Source organism: Xenia sp. Carnegie-2017, unplaced genomic scaffold (genome assembly GCF_021976095.1).
Source record: "Xenia sp. Carnegie-2017 unplaced genomic scaffold, XeniaSp_v1 HiC_scaffold_6, whole genome shotgun sequence".
Taxonomy (NCBI): Eukaryota; Metazoa; Cnidaria; class Anthozoa; order Malacalcyonacea; family Xeniidae; genus Xenia; species Xenia sp. Carnegie-2017.
Genome location: NW_025813526.1, coordinates 8,798,739 through 8,814,919, shown reverse-complemented (window position 1 = coordinate 8,814,919; position 16,181 = coordinate 8,798,739). Strand labels below are relative to the sequence as shown.

The 16,181-nt window shown below is 34.8% G+C and overlaps 1 protein-coding gene and 1 pseudogene across 1 annotated transcript; both read left to right on the top strand.

The window, feature by feature from the left end:
• Positions 1-525: 525 nt before the first annotated feature.
• Positions 526-5,085, top strand: LOC124458248. Its single transcript, XM_047008302.1, has 7 exons — positions 526-1,034; positions 1,118-1,265; positions 3,885-3,962; positions 4,038-4,070; positions 4,152-4,222; positions 4,305-4,371; positions 4,442-5,085. The coding sequence occupies exons 1-7, from the start codon at positions 938-940 to the stop codon at positions 4,509-4,511; spliced, it is 564 nt and encodes a 187-aa protein (XP_046864258.1). The 5' UTR covers positions 526-937; the 3' UTR covers positions 4,512-5,085.
• Positions 5,086-14,668: 9,583 nt separating this feature from the next.
• LOC124457073 lies at positions 14,669-15,250 on the top strand (annotated as a pseudogene).
• The last annotated feature ends 931 nt before the right edge of the window (positions 15,251-16,181 follow it).

Here is a 16,181-nt window from a genome sequence, read left to right as displayed (position 1 = left end):
ATGAAATTCTGGAAAAGAATAAAGAATCATCCAAGCATGTAATAATGGAAAAAAAGATAATACAACACCTGCACAGCAATCACCAAGCAAATGTAGATGGCTTCTTAGAAAGTCTCCACTTCCCAAAGAAGGAGATTGAGGATATTGCTTCAGTCACTAAAAAGCAATTTCAATGTAGTGAATGGTACACCCATAAAAGACGATTTATAACTGCCTCAAAAGCTAAGAATATTTACACAAGGCAGATTTCCATTGAGAAACATGAGACGAATGTTTCTTCTCTCGTAAAATTGCTAACAGAACAAAAAGATGTCGCAACATTGAGAAAACATTGGGTTGATGATCCTAAAAATCCACTCGATTGGGGACTAAAACATTGACAAAGTCTAGAAAAGCTTACTATAGTGTTCAAGCAAATAAACATGAACAATTTAGTTTAATTTAAAAAGGCTTCGTGATTTCAAAAGATACACCTTTTTTTGTGCTAGTCCTGACAACATTACAAGTTGTAAGTGTATGCCTAAATGCGATAGTATTGTAGTGGAATATAAATGTCCATAGACCCACAAATATTGTGATCCCAAAGAGGCATTCCTGCAGCCTGAGATTGGTGGTAGATGGGAAAATGGAAAATTTTTTCCTCAAGAAAAGTCCAGTTACTTTTACCAAATTCAAGTGTTCGTGCATGTTGCTGGACGGAAAAAGTGTGATTTGGTAGTCTGGACAACGAGAGGAATTTTCTGCCACCAAGTGACATATGCTCCAGTGTTCTTTCAAAAGATTTCTTTGAAGCTTTAACAATTTTGGCTTACCAAGGTTGTGCCACACATGTTCAAAAAATTCTGCATTTTGAACAAGGTATCTTCCAAATGTACACATGGTAAGCATTTAATTTGAGTGTTACCTTAGCAAATTTACTTGAAGCTAGTTTGCAGTAATGTTGCTTATGATAGGCTCCACAAAAATAAAGTATGGTCATAAAAAAAATCCGGTGAACAAAGATGAAAAAGAGGCTGCTTTTTTATGCAAAACAGGTATCACATATCAAGTATCAAGTGGTTTATTAAGAGCCAGGATGTTTTGTTATGCTCCTCAATTTTTTTCTTAATTTGCTTAGATGATACGGTAAGCATCTTAGAGACAGAAAACAGTGATCCGCCGATGAAGTCTGTTGTCTTATTTGGCTTTGATGTGCAACAAGAAGACATAGACAGTCTACAACCAAAGGGACTTATTACAGACAAAATCTTGTCTATATTAATGAGGTATATTCTTTCATTGCAATATTGATTGATTTTAAAATAGCAAATAGGTTAATTACACTACCAAAGTAAATTTACTAATGCTAGTGAGCTGTATAATTTCATTTCTAGTGATCACTGCTGTGAATACCAGGGGCGGATCTAGAGTATGTCAAATCCGTCACGCGACTGATGTTTGAAATTCAAAAATTACCTATTCATATTAATTAAAAATTCATTAATTATTCTTACTTTATTATCGCATTTACTTCGTGATAAAAATCCAGCTTTATTTATTATTGAATACTTTGACTAACCCAATGAATATCTCGTTGGTAACCAGATCAGTTGGTGATCTGGAATAACCAGCTGATAAGCCGGGTGGCTTGACTGGTTCGACGGATAAAGGAGTCTATGAACGCCAAAAACGCTTATTTTATTGGTTAATGGCCAGACCAGTGGACAGTCTGGAATGGTCTCGATTGATAAAAGGGGTGGCTTGACGTATAAGGGAGTCCGATTGCTATCTTACAATTGGCTCATTTAAATTTTGTTTTATTATGATTGGTTTGACGGATGTCGACTGACAGCCAACTGAACTAACATTGTCAAGCTCACTGTCTGAATTGAATGTTTGATCGTTTCATAGAAATTTTTATAAGCGTGATAGAAACTAAACTACAATTAGATGGAATTTATGGAAATCTTTTACAAATTCATACAAATTCATGTATTGACATGAATGCTGCAGTCCAAACAGTGAATTTATTCAAGAAGGTGAAAAATTTATGGATAAATTGTAAATGCTTGGCAAAGACGATCTCGCGAGCGACATTTCAGTCATTGATGTTCAAAAGAAAGCCAACATTGTTTTAAGTTTTATCAGCAGAAATTTACATCCAAAATCGTAAATAAAGGGCAAGTGAAATGCATGAATGTTATATAGATAAGTCAAATTATGGGAGTGTGTGATGCGATTTATGTCAATATGGCGTATGGTAAGCACATTGATGCTTCTAAAATTGTTGTTGCCGAAGGACTTTTAGCTATGATTTCTTTAGTGCTTGGGGAATCGTGGCCGTTATAGGGCAGTGAAATCCTACATTGTTGCAAATATATTTCAATGGACAAAAAATCTGTAGCCATAAGCACCATACTATTATTTACTTTTTCATAAACAAATTTTTGGGGCTTTTCAGTTTATGATCATTGATCATTTAATCATTGGACAGTTATACTACATATTGTTTGAGATTTGAGAAAACTAACATTGATTACATGAGAAGCTGTTTACTATAACCTGTGATTTTGAGTCTTCTGATCCATGAAGCTTTTTATTTTGACAATTTGACTGAAATGGTATTAAACCTTAGTATTTCACATACATGAAATGTTGTCCCATGTCACATATTGTCCCCTTTTCTAACTGAACACCTCATGTAGAGATGTAAAGGTGTGTTAATCTACGCCTCATACCAGATTGTTTGCCATAAATTCCAAAGGGCTATTGATGTATGAAAAGCATTTTCTATAAAGTAAAAATGTCTTTCTATGTATGCAGATAAACCTTGAAGTTTGGCAAAAGTGTAAAGTATTTTTCATGATCACTAGGTCATTTTTCTGATGATCATTATAATTTCTAAACTAAATTATTTCAGATTTATATTTAAACGAGCTTTGATCATATAAAACGATGTTTATCATAACCAGTAAGCATGACACATGAACCAATTTTAACATTCATGTAATTATATAATTAAAGACATGTTGGTTACATTCTGTTTGTATTTGCAAATACAATGCTACTAGTCATTTCTATATAGCACACCTTGCGTATACTTACAGAAGCTAATAGTCTAGTGAAATGCCTAATAAACATTTTTGGCATTAAGCTGTCTTTAACTGCAAATTTTCACTCTGATAATTTTTGCTTAAACTTTGGCAGAAAAAAAATTTTGAGTTTTTTCTGAAAAGGTTAATTTGCTGGCACTGATGTGGAGATGGGTAAAGGGTTACAATAAACTTGCATGGTTTGAAGTCTGAGCTTTTCTATATATATGAACTTGTAGTACCAAATTTCTAACTTAACTCATTACATAGAGGTTTGAATGGGGGTCTCTAGGAGGGTCTATGCCTGACAACTTGGTAGAAATTTTTAAAGACTATATCTATTTTTGAATAGCATAATTGTAAAAGAAATTTTACGTTCCTAGACATGCTAATGAGCCATATGTTTGGCAAAACATTCAAGTATTGTTGACCTCATTTTTATTTGAAAAAAACGTAAGCAAAATGTGTTGTTTTTACGCAACAAAAGATGCCCACAAAATACATTTTGTATTGCTCTAAAAAACGCTGAAAATGGCATTTTCACGGCTCCGAAACACGAAATTTCTGAGGGGAGAATGCCTCAGACCCCTCCAGGTGCGGAGCGCCTCCGACGTTTTATGACTGATGTTTGAAAAATCTCAGATCCGTCCCTGGTGAATACCCCATAGTAGACACTTTATTCTATTCTGTTCTTGTAGGAGATCAAGAACTAAAAGTAAGAATATCAAGCATGTTTCAGTAACTGACAATGATATTGCACTTATCTTTCAAATATTCTACTTTTATACAATGTATTTAATGTTTGTAGACTAGAAAGAATCCAAGCTGCAGAACAATTTTCAGTGCAAAGTTACTTGAAGAAGATTATGTGTTTGTGCCAATCAACAGAAGGTAAAAATGCTTTAGACAACAAATTCCGTATCTTTTACAAAAAATTGTAAAAAGAATTTTATTCCATTATTTTAGCCTACACTGGTTTTTGGCCATCATTTCACCATGGTAGGAAAAGCAACATTTGCTATATTGCATGTGTTCCTTTAAAGAATGTACGGTTACAATATTAACCAATTTCATATTTAGGCATATCCTTGTTCCGGACTCTTTAACTTGGGATAAAAAGACAAGAAATCTACATTTGAATATATTTCACAGTAATTGTTTTTCCATTGCACTATGCCTACTCTCATTGCTATGTTACTGTTGGATTACAATTTTTACTTTTTTATTCTGAAGATATTTGGACTACACCTTTCAAAAGCACAGCATCAAAAGAAAGCATCGTTCAATTCATATGTTTAAAGTGAGATCTTATCATGCCACCAATAAAACATATTGTGCAAATAAATCTTGCTATATGCATTATTTGGTAGGTCCCACAGCAGGAAATTTCTTCAAACCTCTGTGCTGTTTTTGTATCAGTTTTTATTAATTACTTTTTGAAGGTAATTATGGAAACTACATGTTTCTTCAAGTTAGAGCTTAATAATAGGAAAGATGTACTCAATGCAATAACATAGGGAAGAGTGCTTACTTTTTCAATCTCACAACATTTTTTAAGATATTGAAAAAAATGAGAAATGTCCCAATGATTTCATTGTCATTGAACATAAATGGTTCAGTAACAAGAATGCCACAATGGAAAGAAATAAATGGCACAGAACTTTGCACAGATTGTTTACTCTACATTGATCTAAATTTATCTCTTACACAAAGGAATATTTCATTGTATATTTTTTAAAACTTCTACATACAATGTTTTTAAGGTGATGCAATAATCTGTGGTTGCAAATTAACCAATGCTGCACAGATAGACACAACAGAATCAATATATGGTTTCATTGTTATTGGGATTACACCTTGTAATATACTAAATGAGTTCATTCGTTGAATAATTCTTTCAATGTGAATCCTCTTTGTAGCCACTCTCCTTGTCATTATTGTTGCACCAGTGCCAACATTACCTTTATGCATAATTGGAGGTGAAATTAAACGGACATGTTGAAGGGCAAGTAAATCCTGGATATTAAATCCTTTGTCAGCCATGACTTTATCCCCTGCAGCTAACTCTTCCAAACTATTCACATCTCTTGATGATTTCCTTGTCGCTTATGCAACCACTGAACAATGTAGAGATATAGTTGATATATAGAAGCGGTGACATGGAAATAAATAGTTTGAAGGTGTTTCTACCTTTTTAGATACTATGTGTCCGACGTTGACTTGAAGGAAGAGAAGGTTTTTGTATATAGAATTCCGTGCAATCAATTATTGCACGAAGACATGGATTAGATTCGTAAGCTTTAGGCCGGGTTATTCCTTCCATGTCTTTCAAAGTTGTAAATGGAATAAATAACTTTAATGCCTTCTAAAGAAATTTCACCCATGTCAAGAATATGCTGCTACCAACAGTTTCTGACACTCAAAATAAATCACATAACATCTTGAGAGTAGGGAATCTTTTGATCCTGACCAATGTGAATATAAATTGCTCATAAACTGAAAGTTTAGCCCATGTAGAAGTTTTGTGGATCTATAAAAATGATTAAGTGCTTATCATTCATTACACATAGGTAGCTATTGACTGCATTACACAACTAATTACTTGAGTATTTACTTGAGCAATATGTATGATTATGTATTACTGTACCCTAGCACTGCTCTTTTTTTCTTGTTTATATTTTGCTGTTTTCTTCCCTTTCCATTTGATAAGCCTGGAAGCCTTTGCTTTCACAAACTCAAAAAGTATTTTCAACATTTCACCTGATAGGCCTACAGATAAATTAACTCAGAGTAGCTCATAAAGTCCTTTATTATTTCCACTAGCTTCCAACATAAGCAATTATATCCCGTTATAATAATCATAGTAAAAAATGAAATTTTATACCTGTATAATGGGCTGAATCATTAACCACATTTTCTAAAAACATGCATTTCTGTATAATGCTGGTGGTAACCAATGAATCAGTCGCATAAGTTTTAAGATGTTCATTAGTTAGCTTGGTTTGAACAGCAGCATCTTTTTTCTTTAAAACAAGAAGAAGTTCGTCTTCGTCATTTTGGATATCACGGGATGCTGTACTATTTTCACATAAGGATAGGAGGCCATCAGCTGCGTCTCTTTTAGCGTGTTCCCTTTCGCTCAAGCAAAGAAGAGCCTCTGCAGCATCTTTTTTTGGAGATTGACGCTCGTTTTGGTGGCGGATTATATACCCTCGTCATTGGTTTTTTTCGTTTTCCTGTTAGTTTTTTTCTCTATATGAATTTAAAATGAATGTATAAGCTTATAAAATGTTCAGCAAGCTTTCGTAATAGTCACACATTTATGACAAAAAAGCAGTCAACACTTACATTCTCAATACTTTGTATCGCTGAAATAGGGTCTGGGTTATCTACAGTAGGACCATTTTCTCCCACAAAATGAAGACTACAAATATAACTGTCTTTCGTACACACAAATCTGTCACCTCGATGACACGCACGAATCCAGCGCTCTCGTTTGTTGCTATGGTATTTCTCCCCAGGAAAATGTAAAAAAAATACTTTGCTTCTACTTGCGTCTCGTTTTAAACAATCAGGATACCGCGAATCGCTTTTGCAGGTTCCCCAAGGGCACCTCTTCGTCGTGACCATTGTTATAAAATTACTCCGCCATGTTTGTCCGAGTTTTTCTCTTTAGCAAACACGTGTTTCCACATTTTTGAAAACCGCCAAAGTGGTGTATTAAGGATACACAAATATGATAATTAGGGTATTGACATTACATTGTATAAACTTCTCGGTAAGACGGGCATAAAAATGGGAAAGTGCATATCACCCGAATTTTTATTTTTGAACAACAAGAAGTATAGTCCCTGAATAAACATCTTTTCTGTTGGCTCTAGGTAATGTTTACAAGTTTTTTGAGCTGCAATTTCATCAAAACTGGCAATATTTGGGGACATCATTTCTGTCCGAGCTATTAAAGTAAATATATCTAGAACGTTAACTCTTATAGTTTTTTCCCATGATTGGCTGAGGCCAAAATACATTTAAAATTTGTCAAACGCCCTACTGAGATAATGCGCGTTTTTTTCGGAGGACGACGTTTTTTCTTTCTTGGCGATAGAAAAATGAAAAAATTATTTGGTGTTGGTTTTTTCTAATATTTTGTGTTTTAAAATTGCATCGACAGGAATAGTTCATGCTACAGCAAGCTATTATCGGAAGAACATATTCAACAAGAATTGACGACGATCGATCAACAAACTTATACAAGTCTACAAGACGGAACTGAATGTTAAAAAATATGAATGCGATATAAAACATATTGGAATATTCATAGCATTTTTTAAAACTTTTTTGTGTATGATTCACGGCTTTTTACGTTTAAATAATGCTCCAGTGATGTATTTTGTTTGAGGACACACATTTTTTCCTTGTTTTTTTCATTATTGTTTTCGTTTCAACTGCCAAGCCTATCGACCCGCTGTGATGAGTATTGTTTTCATTTTCTTTTTCTCTCATTATTTGCTTTACACAGACAGAATAAGAAAGGGGCGTGGCGTATTTAAAATATGTTCTAGATCTGTATGCATTTATATCAGTAAAAAGCTTTTTAAAAACTCTTTGTGCGAAGATTATTCACTTTCTTTTTGACACTGAGCTGTTTGTTTATTTTCTCTTGGGCAAATTAATCTATTTTGATGAAAACGTCTAGGCTTATAGACTTAACAAAAGTAAGGCACAATCTTCATTTTTCATAACGTAACTGTTTCTATTTGAAAATAATACACTTTTTGAGAAATCCTAAAGAAAACTTCATATTAAGTGTTGTTGACGTCATCTAAGAGAGGATTTTTTTGTTTTTCTTTTAACAATATTTACGTCAATTTTTAAATTCATCTTTCTCGATCCCAGAAAGTTAAATCTTTTCGAAGCTTTCCAAACTGAATTATTTTACATTGTTTTAATTATTTCTTGAGGTTTGAAATTTTGAATTTACCCAGAACTTTCAATAACACAAAAAAAGCATTAGAAAACGCGCGCTTTTTCCGGAAGTCAATGCATGTTGTCATGTCTTTCCACATTTTTTTGAATCTTCTGCCTTGTTAACTATGGTAATATCAAATTTAATTATCATATTTCTGATAGTAATTGCTTTTAGGTGATATAATTGTGGTTTTCGTGCCAAAATTATCTAGTCAAAATAGAAGCAATTTTAGTGAAAAGCTTCTATAAAGGACTGGGTCTACCAACAAAAATAGCTTCAAATTTGGGTTAATATCCCCATCCGAGTTAGCATTCCAGATATATTTAATTCAAAATTCCGGGCAAAATTGGAAATTAAATGAAACTTATCTTAAGTCGAATTTTATTATATTCCATTAGTCATTAGCGAGGAGTGGAGGAGTTGTAGGAGAGAGAGCACTGCGCATGAGTTAACCAGTATTTTGAGCACGAATATTAGTACAATGGCCGGAGTGAAGTAGATATGGGTGGGCCTACAACTCCTCCACTACTCGCTAATGACTAATAGAATGCTCATCAATCTTAAGGAAAATCGACTTAAGATAAATCTCGTTTAATCTCCATCTCTATTACGTCATTAGCTATAGTCGTTACGTGGTTGTAGGAGACTTTAGAGAAGACATTGTACTAATATTTGGAATGACAAACAAATAAGCCATCATAAAATCACCGAGGAAACCATCATAACATGAATAAATCAGAAAACTCTATACAGACACTCATCAGGTCAAGGTCTCTAAAACAGAGTTCCCAAAATTAAAACTATGTGTATTGAAATGATAAAATTGATGAAAAGTTTGTTCTTTTCACCATCCTGCAGCACACATTATATCTTTTATATCAAAGTTTTTTGAAGCAAGATGATAAGTTAAAGCCGCCCTTGTACTCTGACTTGTATTAATAGATGCGTCAATACCAGCATCAGTCTTAAAACGTTTAACCCAATGTGAAGTAGTTTCAGGTCGGTGTGTCTTTATAAAACTGATAAGAAGTTGTTTATTAGCACCACATAGTGGGCCGTACGTTTAAATACTCCAAAACATGAGTGACAACACATAATCTTCTATCGGCAGAGTAGGATAAAAATGTTAATGGTGGTTGGTGTGTACCATGTCTCAAATGTTTGAGTTTTTCTGTTACAACAAAAGTAACCTTGAAGTCTTCAATTACCATATGATCAATAAATAATTTATCAATGGTTTGGCATCTTCTGTCACTTAAGAGTGACAGGAGGAAGGCAAGTCTTGGTGACAGTTCTTTGAGTTCTTCTGGCGTATTGATTAAAGTATATGGTAGTCGTGACTTCTATAAGTTTGATAGAAAAGTGAGAGCCATGGGAAAATGGGGGGGGGATCGACATTGCAACCATTCGTACGACAAAATTGAAACCATTTTTTAGCTCATGACTGGTATTGTATTCTCGTGCCATCACGCCATGAGCTTAGAATAATTTCTATTGTCTCTGAAGAGACCATTTTACTTGTAGCTTACCCCGGATACAAGACAGATGAAAAGTTCAGTTTCTTGTGTGATGGTTGTTTGAGATTGCAATGAGAAGGCAGAATTAGTAAGTTATCTACAGTAGGACCATTTTCTCTCACAAAATGAAGACTGCAAATATAACTGTCTTTCTTCCCCCAGCGCACCTCTTCGTCGTAACCATTGTTATAAAATTACTCCGCCATGTTTGTCCGAGTTTTTCTCTTTAGCAAACACGTGTTTCCACATATATGAAAACCGCCAAAGTGGTGTATTGCTGTGATCTGTTCAGGGGGGTTTCTTCTAAGTTGGTATAAAAACTTTCTATTTAAGCCCTTGTCTTTAGTCAGTGCTGTATATGATGCATTTTGCCGAGTCCCAGTCAATGTTGTGCTTTGTGAGTCAGTGATGTTCGGTAAGGTGATTAGTTTTGTCTTCTTTTTTCGTAGCTTGTTTGTGTTCAGTAAGTGTTGTGTTTAAGCTCCTGTCAGTTTCCCCGATATAGGGGGTGTAGCAGTCAGAGCAGTTTATTTTGTAAACTGCACCTTGTCGTAACGTTGTGATTGATTTATGTGCGACACGTATGTTGTATTGTCTTAAAATACGCGAGATTGTCCCAGACGTACCTTTGATGTAAGGTATGATTGCTGTAGTCGCTGAGTTGTTCGGTTGGGTCGTTGGCTTCGTAAGTGTTTTCTTTGAAGAAGTCAGAGTTATAGTTGTTTTTGTCAAAAACACGTTTGAGATGGTTGTTTTCGTTGTCTAAAGCGTTCGTTGAATCACAAATGATTTGTGCACGTCTTGTTAATGTTCTGATTGTGGTTATTATGTATGATGTAGGGTTGTAATATGACTGGTTTAGTGGTCGGTCAGTATGTGTTGGTTTGCGATAAACTGTTATTCGCAGTTTTTGATTGTCCTGTTTCACCAATCAATGAAGAAAAGGAAGAGTTCCGTTTTCTTCGACATCTCTGGTAAATTTTATGTGGCTGTTCTGTTTGTTGATGTGAGAGGGAAAGCCATCAATCTTGTCTGCATGTAGTGCTGTGATTGTGTCACTTGGCGCAACCAAACAGGTAGTGCATGTTTGTAAGTCGTGAGCGCCTGTTCCTCTATAGATTGCATTACAATTTAAACAACTACAACAGAAAAGGGTGAGCCAATTGCTTTTCCATGTAATTGTTTGTAGCGTGTACCTTTGAACTGGAAGTAAATCGAGGTGAGGCAGAGCTCCAGTGACTCCATAATGTCTTCTGTCGGCAATGGCAGTACGTCCGTGGTATTTGTAATGAAGGTTTTTGTACAAGTATATTCCAGATTAGGTAAAAAAGTGGTGAACAACGATTTTAAATCAAACGATACTAGTACATAGTTGTCCAGTATTTGTATAGTGCTCATTTTTAAATGAAAGTTTGAGTGGTTTGTAGCTTGTGTTTTGATTTGCTTGTAAGTGGTTGCAGTTTGTCAGTCAAGTACTTTGAGAGTTCGTAAGTAGGTGAACCACAAAATGATACAATTGGTCGCATGGGTATTTGTACTTTGTGAAATTTTGGTAGTCCGTACAGTCTGAGTGGTCGTGTTACTGAACAACTAAGTCGATAGTAAATACGTTCAGATATAATGTTACATTTTTTCATGGAGAAGATTTTGCTATTAAGTTTGCGTATTTGTGATGGTGTTGGGTCTTGTTTGAGTTCTTCGTACGTTTGTCTGTCATTAACAAGGGTGACCATTTTGTCGAAGTAATCATTTCTTTCCATGACCATAGTCACGCGTCTTTTTGTCTCCAAAATTTCGCAAAAGCACTATTGCCAATACACATTTAATATAAATGACAACTTTTTTGAAAATAGACATGTTTCGGCATCTCATGATGCCATCTTCAGTATGAGTAAGATAATAGGTGATACAGGGTTTATATAAAAGTAATATGATACATAAATTACAATTTCGAGTGGATGTGAATCCACTCTTTTACGAAACTCTTCCGACTACACTTTGTTGATAGAATCATAAAACGATATCTCGACAACAAACAAAGCAACAACCTTAAACTGGACACCAAAACTCCTGACACGACCAACACAAATGAAAATTCCAAAATAACAACTCTATACTTCAAACTACCATACATCTGACATTACTCACGACACACACAGCGCAGACTTACAAACATTATGAAAAGCTTCTGTACAGAAACTGACATTCGACTACCTTTTACATCATTCAAAATCAAAACCTTTTCTCATTCAAAGACCCAATCCCTGATTCAATTCAATTAATGGTGGTATATGAATTCAATTTCGAGGGATATAATTCTCGACACATTTTCGAAACTTTGCGCCATTTATCCACCAGAATCAGGGAACATACCACAACAGACAAAAACTCTCATATCTACCGACACCTTAAATCTCACTCATGTAAAACTAAGTATTCACCCTCTCGCTTCAAAATCATCGACACTGCCGACACCTCATTTTCCCTTAAAATGAAAAAAGCACTCCACATCAACAAAACTAACCCTGACCTCAATGCTTAAGTATTTAGATTCAATACAATGTTTTTTTTATAATACGCTCGGACGCTCGCCATTAGTTTATCTTATTTCGTTATTATTGTTGTAATTTATGTATCATATTACTTTTATATAACCTTGTATCACCTATTATTCCACTCATACTGAAGATGGCATCATGAGATGTCGAAACATGTCTATTTTAAAAAATTGTCGTTTTTATTAAATGCGCAATGTCAATAGTGCTTTTACGCTGTTACGGTGATATGTGTAATTGTGATTTTAACATGTGATCGAATAGTACTTGTGGTCGTATTTAACAGTTATAACTGCAAATATTTTAAATGACATTTGGAAAGGAATGGAAAGCAAGCTTTTCGATACTCAAGCGAAAAATCATTAAGAGAAACAATAAGTAATTATTGGATGAGGTTGAGCATGACATAATTATTGCATGAGGTTGAGCAAGAATTATTCAGACCGATGACATTAATATCCGTCGAAGCACAGCTGAGGCGGATAACATTTACCAAGGTCTGAATAATTCTTGATATCATGCGAACAACAAATTCAACAATTATTTTATTATTCACAGAGGTATTATCAAAACATATCAATATAAAACATTTTTTAAGCCTTCGCTAATTCGTTTTTGTCAGACGGTTTATTCAGTTCGTGTCGCTTAAATATATTGTAAATATTAAATGTGTTCAGTGCCAGCTTCGCCGCTTTTTTAAAGTTTTCCGCAGCCTTTTCCTTTAAAAGCTTTCACATCGTTTTAAGGAACTGTGCCAAATATCGCTGTTGTTTGATTTGTTTTCAAAACCGGCTTTTACTGGTTCCATATTTGTAGAAACTATTATCTGTAGGTTTTGACGTCATGACCTACAGATATCGAGAATTATCTGCAGGTGGTTGACCAATCACGGGCGAGAATGCTCACATAGTGAATAGTAACTACCGTTAATTGCGCCGCACGCTCCTGGCATATTTATGTTTAGTGCCAACTTTAGTGCAGAATTACTTGACGAAGTTTCTTTTTGTCACAAATGCCTTTTCGTATAAGCATCAGAATATCGGAGGTTTTCAAAAGTCTGAAGATTGCCCATACGGATAACCACGCTTGAAATAACCTGTTATCAAGCGTGTAATGATAAACACGCCGATAACAGGTTATGCTTTTGCTCTGATAAACAATTATCGCAGTGCGTGTTTGATTCGGAGACTGAGCCGGAACCACCGAACCAGGACAACATATTAGCCTAAATTTTAACAAGAATACGGAGAACAATATTGTAAGCAACTTTGAAAATAATTGATCAGAGTGAAATAAGTGAAATTTGTTATGTACTCTGGAAGTTGGAACCATTGGAACTTTAAAAAAACATTCGCGATCAATTCCGAACAATTCCAAGTAAGTCGACACTGTAAACGCCCGCGATGATATTTTGTGTGTGAACTTTTATTTTGTGTGTGTAAAATGTATTTTGTGTGTGCATTTTTATTTTGTATGTATGTGATGTATTTTGTGTATGTACTAATGTCTTTATTTTGTATAATTCTTATGATTTGTGTATATTGCCACCGCAATATTGAAGTATATTTGTCTGTAAAAAATCTTATGTTTTTTTTAATTTTGCCAATACAAGTGCTAAAATGCGGTGGCCAAAAGCATCACAATATAAGCGGTTCAATGTTGGCCTATACATGAAACAGTGACGAACAACATGGATTAAGAGTGAGCTGATATCTAAAAAAAGTCAGGCTATGACCAAAAAGCTGAAAAGATTAGATGACAAGGTATGTTCATAAAGAGAAGTGCTCTTTGATAATCTTGTGCTTATGCTTGTATTTATGCTGATATCAACAAAGTTAAATCTCCCTTGGAAATAATATGTCTGCCAGTAAAACGTAAAGAAGGCAAGTTATCGACGAATATGAGGCCGAAGGTTTTACTAAATATTCACTTTTTACTTAAGCAGTACAAAACATGAACATCTCTGTTAACCTAGAACGTAAAACTCATCGTAAAAAATTATCAAAATTCCCCCTGTATGCACTTAAGTTATTGTTATTGTAGTTTATTGCAAATGCGGACACTTATAATTAATTTTTACTTTGCGTATGCCCTTCTCCACCTGACAGCAAAACTTAGACCACACAAATTGTCTATCCTTCAATTTATCAAATCATATAGCTGTAAAAAGTCACTATGGTTGTTATTGGTATAGGTAGCTAAACCTGTTAGTGAAGTAGAAGAAGTAAGTGTTATTATAAAGGAGATTATTAATGAAGTCCAACAGAGTAAGTTAGGGAAAGGTAAGGAAGCTTTTACCATTAGAAGGAAAACACTGAATAGACGGCTTTCATCGCCAACTAAAAACCCATCTGCATGGAGTCATCAGCAAAGCAGTGTACACAAGAGACATTGAGGGCAGCTTGTGCAATACATCGAGGGAGCTTAGAAGAATTGACACCAGCAGCAATTGGTATGGTTGAGACTCTGGAAAAGAAGTGCAAAGATAAGGATATTTTTACAGCAATAAAAAGAGAAAAGGATCAAGAACAATGTGCTACCAAGGGTATATAAAAAAAGATTGGTGCAGTTTGATGGCTCAAATGAGAATATGCTTCGTTTAATTGCAGCATATTACAGTAGTGGGATAATTGGTAGAGATAATTACAGGTCAGTTTACAAAGGTAGTTTGTATATGCAGGTTTCAAAGAAGAATCGAGCAGTGCGTGTAAGTGTTGCTAATTTTCCCACTCCTAAACTTGTTCCTTACCAAAGGTTAATGCCATATATTAAGTCCATTGATATTGGTAAGTTGCACAGCTCTCGGGAAGAGTTACATGATGTTATGGAGGAGTGTGAGAAGGTGAATGGTTTTTCAGAGATATTGAGCATCTGGCATCAACTCTAGCTGAATTCTATTTTTGTAGTTATCAGTACACATTTCATACCTTTGATAAACTTAACAAGTTTTGTACTGCTTTGGGGGGTGGTGGTGCTCCATTTGGAAAACATGACACTGCTTGCTCATGGTTTGTTAGTTTTTTGAACATCGGTAAAAGTGTTCTAAATAGCAATGAAAACTATCTTTTGTTTGATGCTAATTGCGGGGGGAACTGCTTGCCTTTTTCATGGTTTATTACTAAACTACAAATTCCTTGATATTTTAATAGGAAAGTGTCATTTACAAAGGCTGGCAAAGAAGAATATTAGATGGTTCAATGAAGCAGGGGAATGGGAAAAAGTTTGACTATCGCTTCAGTGGTAAGGATTCAAGATTATTTTACAAAACTTTGTATAGATTATTGATATTTTAGAAAGTGGAGCTAACAGCCAATAAGCAGTACTTCTAAATCATGTCCATGCCTACCTTAACCTGTGCTTGCGAGGTGCTGCTTCATTATTTAGTCGATTCATTGTGACAGATGAACAGGTTTGTAAATTAAAGTTACTCTGAACTCACATTTATCGAGCTTATTGCTTATACTTTTCTAACGTGAATCCAATTATAAAGTCACTTGGTAATCTTGTTCTACAGCATACTGCTGAGTTCAAAGCCAAATATGGTTTAGGGTTGGGTTTAAGTTCAATGGAAGGAAGGGAGGCAAAGCATGCTTCAATTGCCAAATATGCTGCCAACACTGCACATCTGTACCGTTGGGAACAAGTGTTTTGACATGAATTCATTTCGTTGATCTGGTTACGCCAAAAAGGTTTCAATGCAAAGACGAAAACTGCCACCGTGCAACCTTATATACCAAAACGAGTAAATAGTGAAAGCTTGGAATTCTGTTATTGCGGCGTTAACAAATTATGGATTTGATGAATTTTGTAGATTTTTTGGACACGAGCTCCTTATAAAGATTGAAAAAAGTTTTGAAGCAATGAAGATTATTCAAGTCTAAGGTAGTTAACCCAAACACCGTGTTTACTAGTTTAAATGCCGCAGTGACGATTATCATTTTTAAGAGCGCTTGCCCAGAATAAGTGCTATTTTGATTACTTTCAAATGTGGTGCTTAATTGACAAACCATTAGAATTGTTGAGGAGGTTAATAGGATACAAATATTCACCATTTCTCATTAAAAAATTA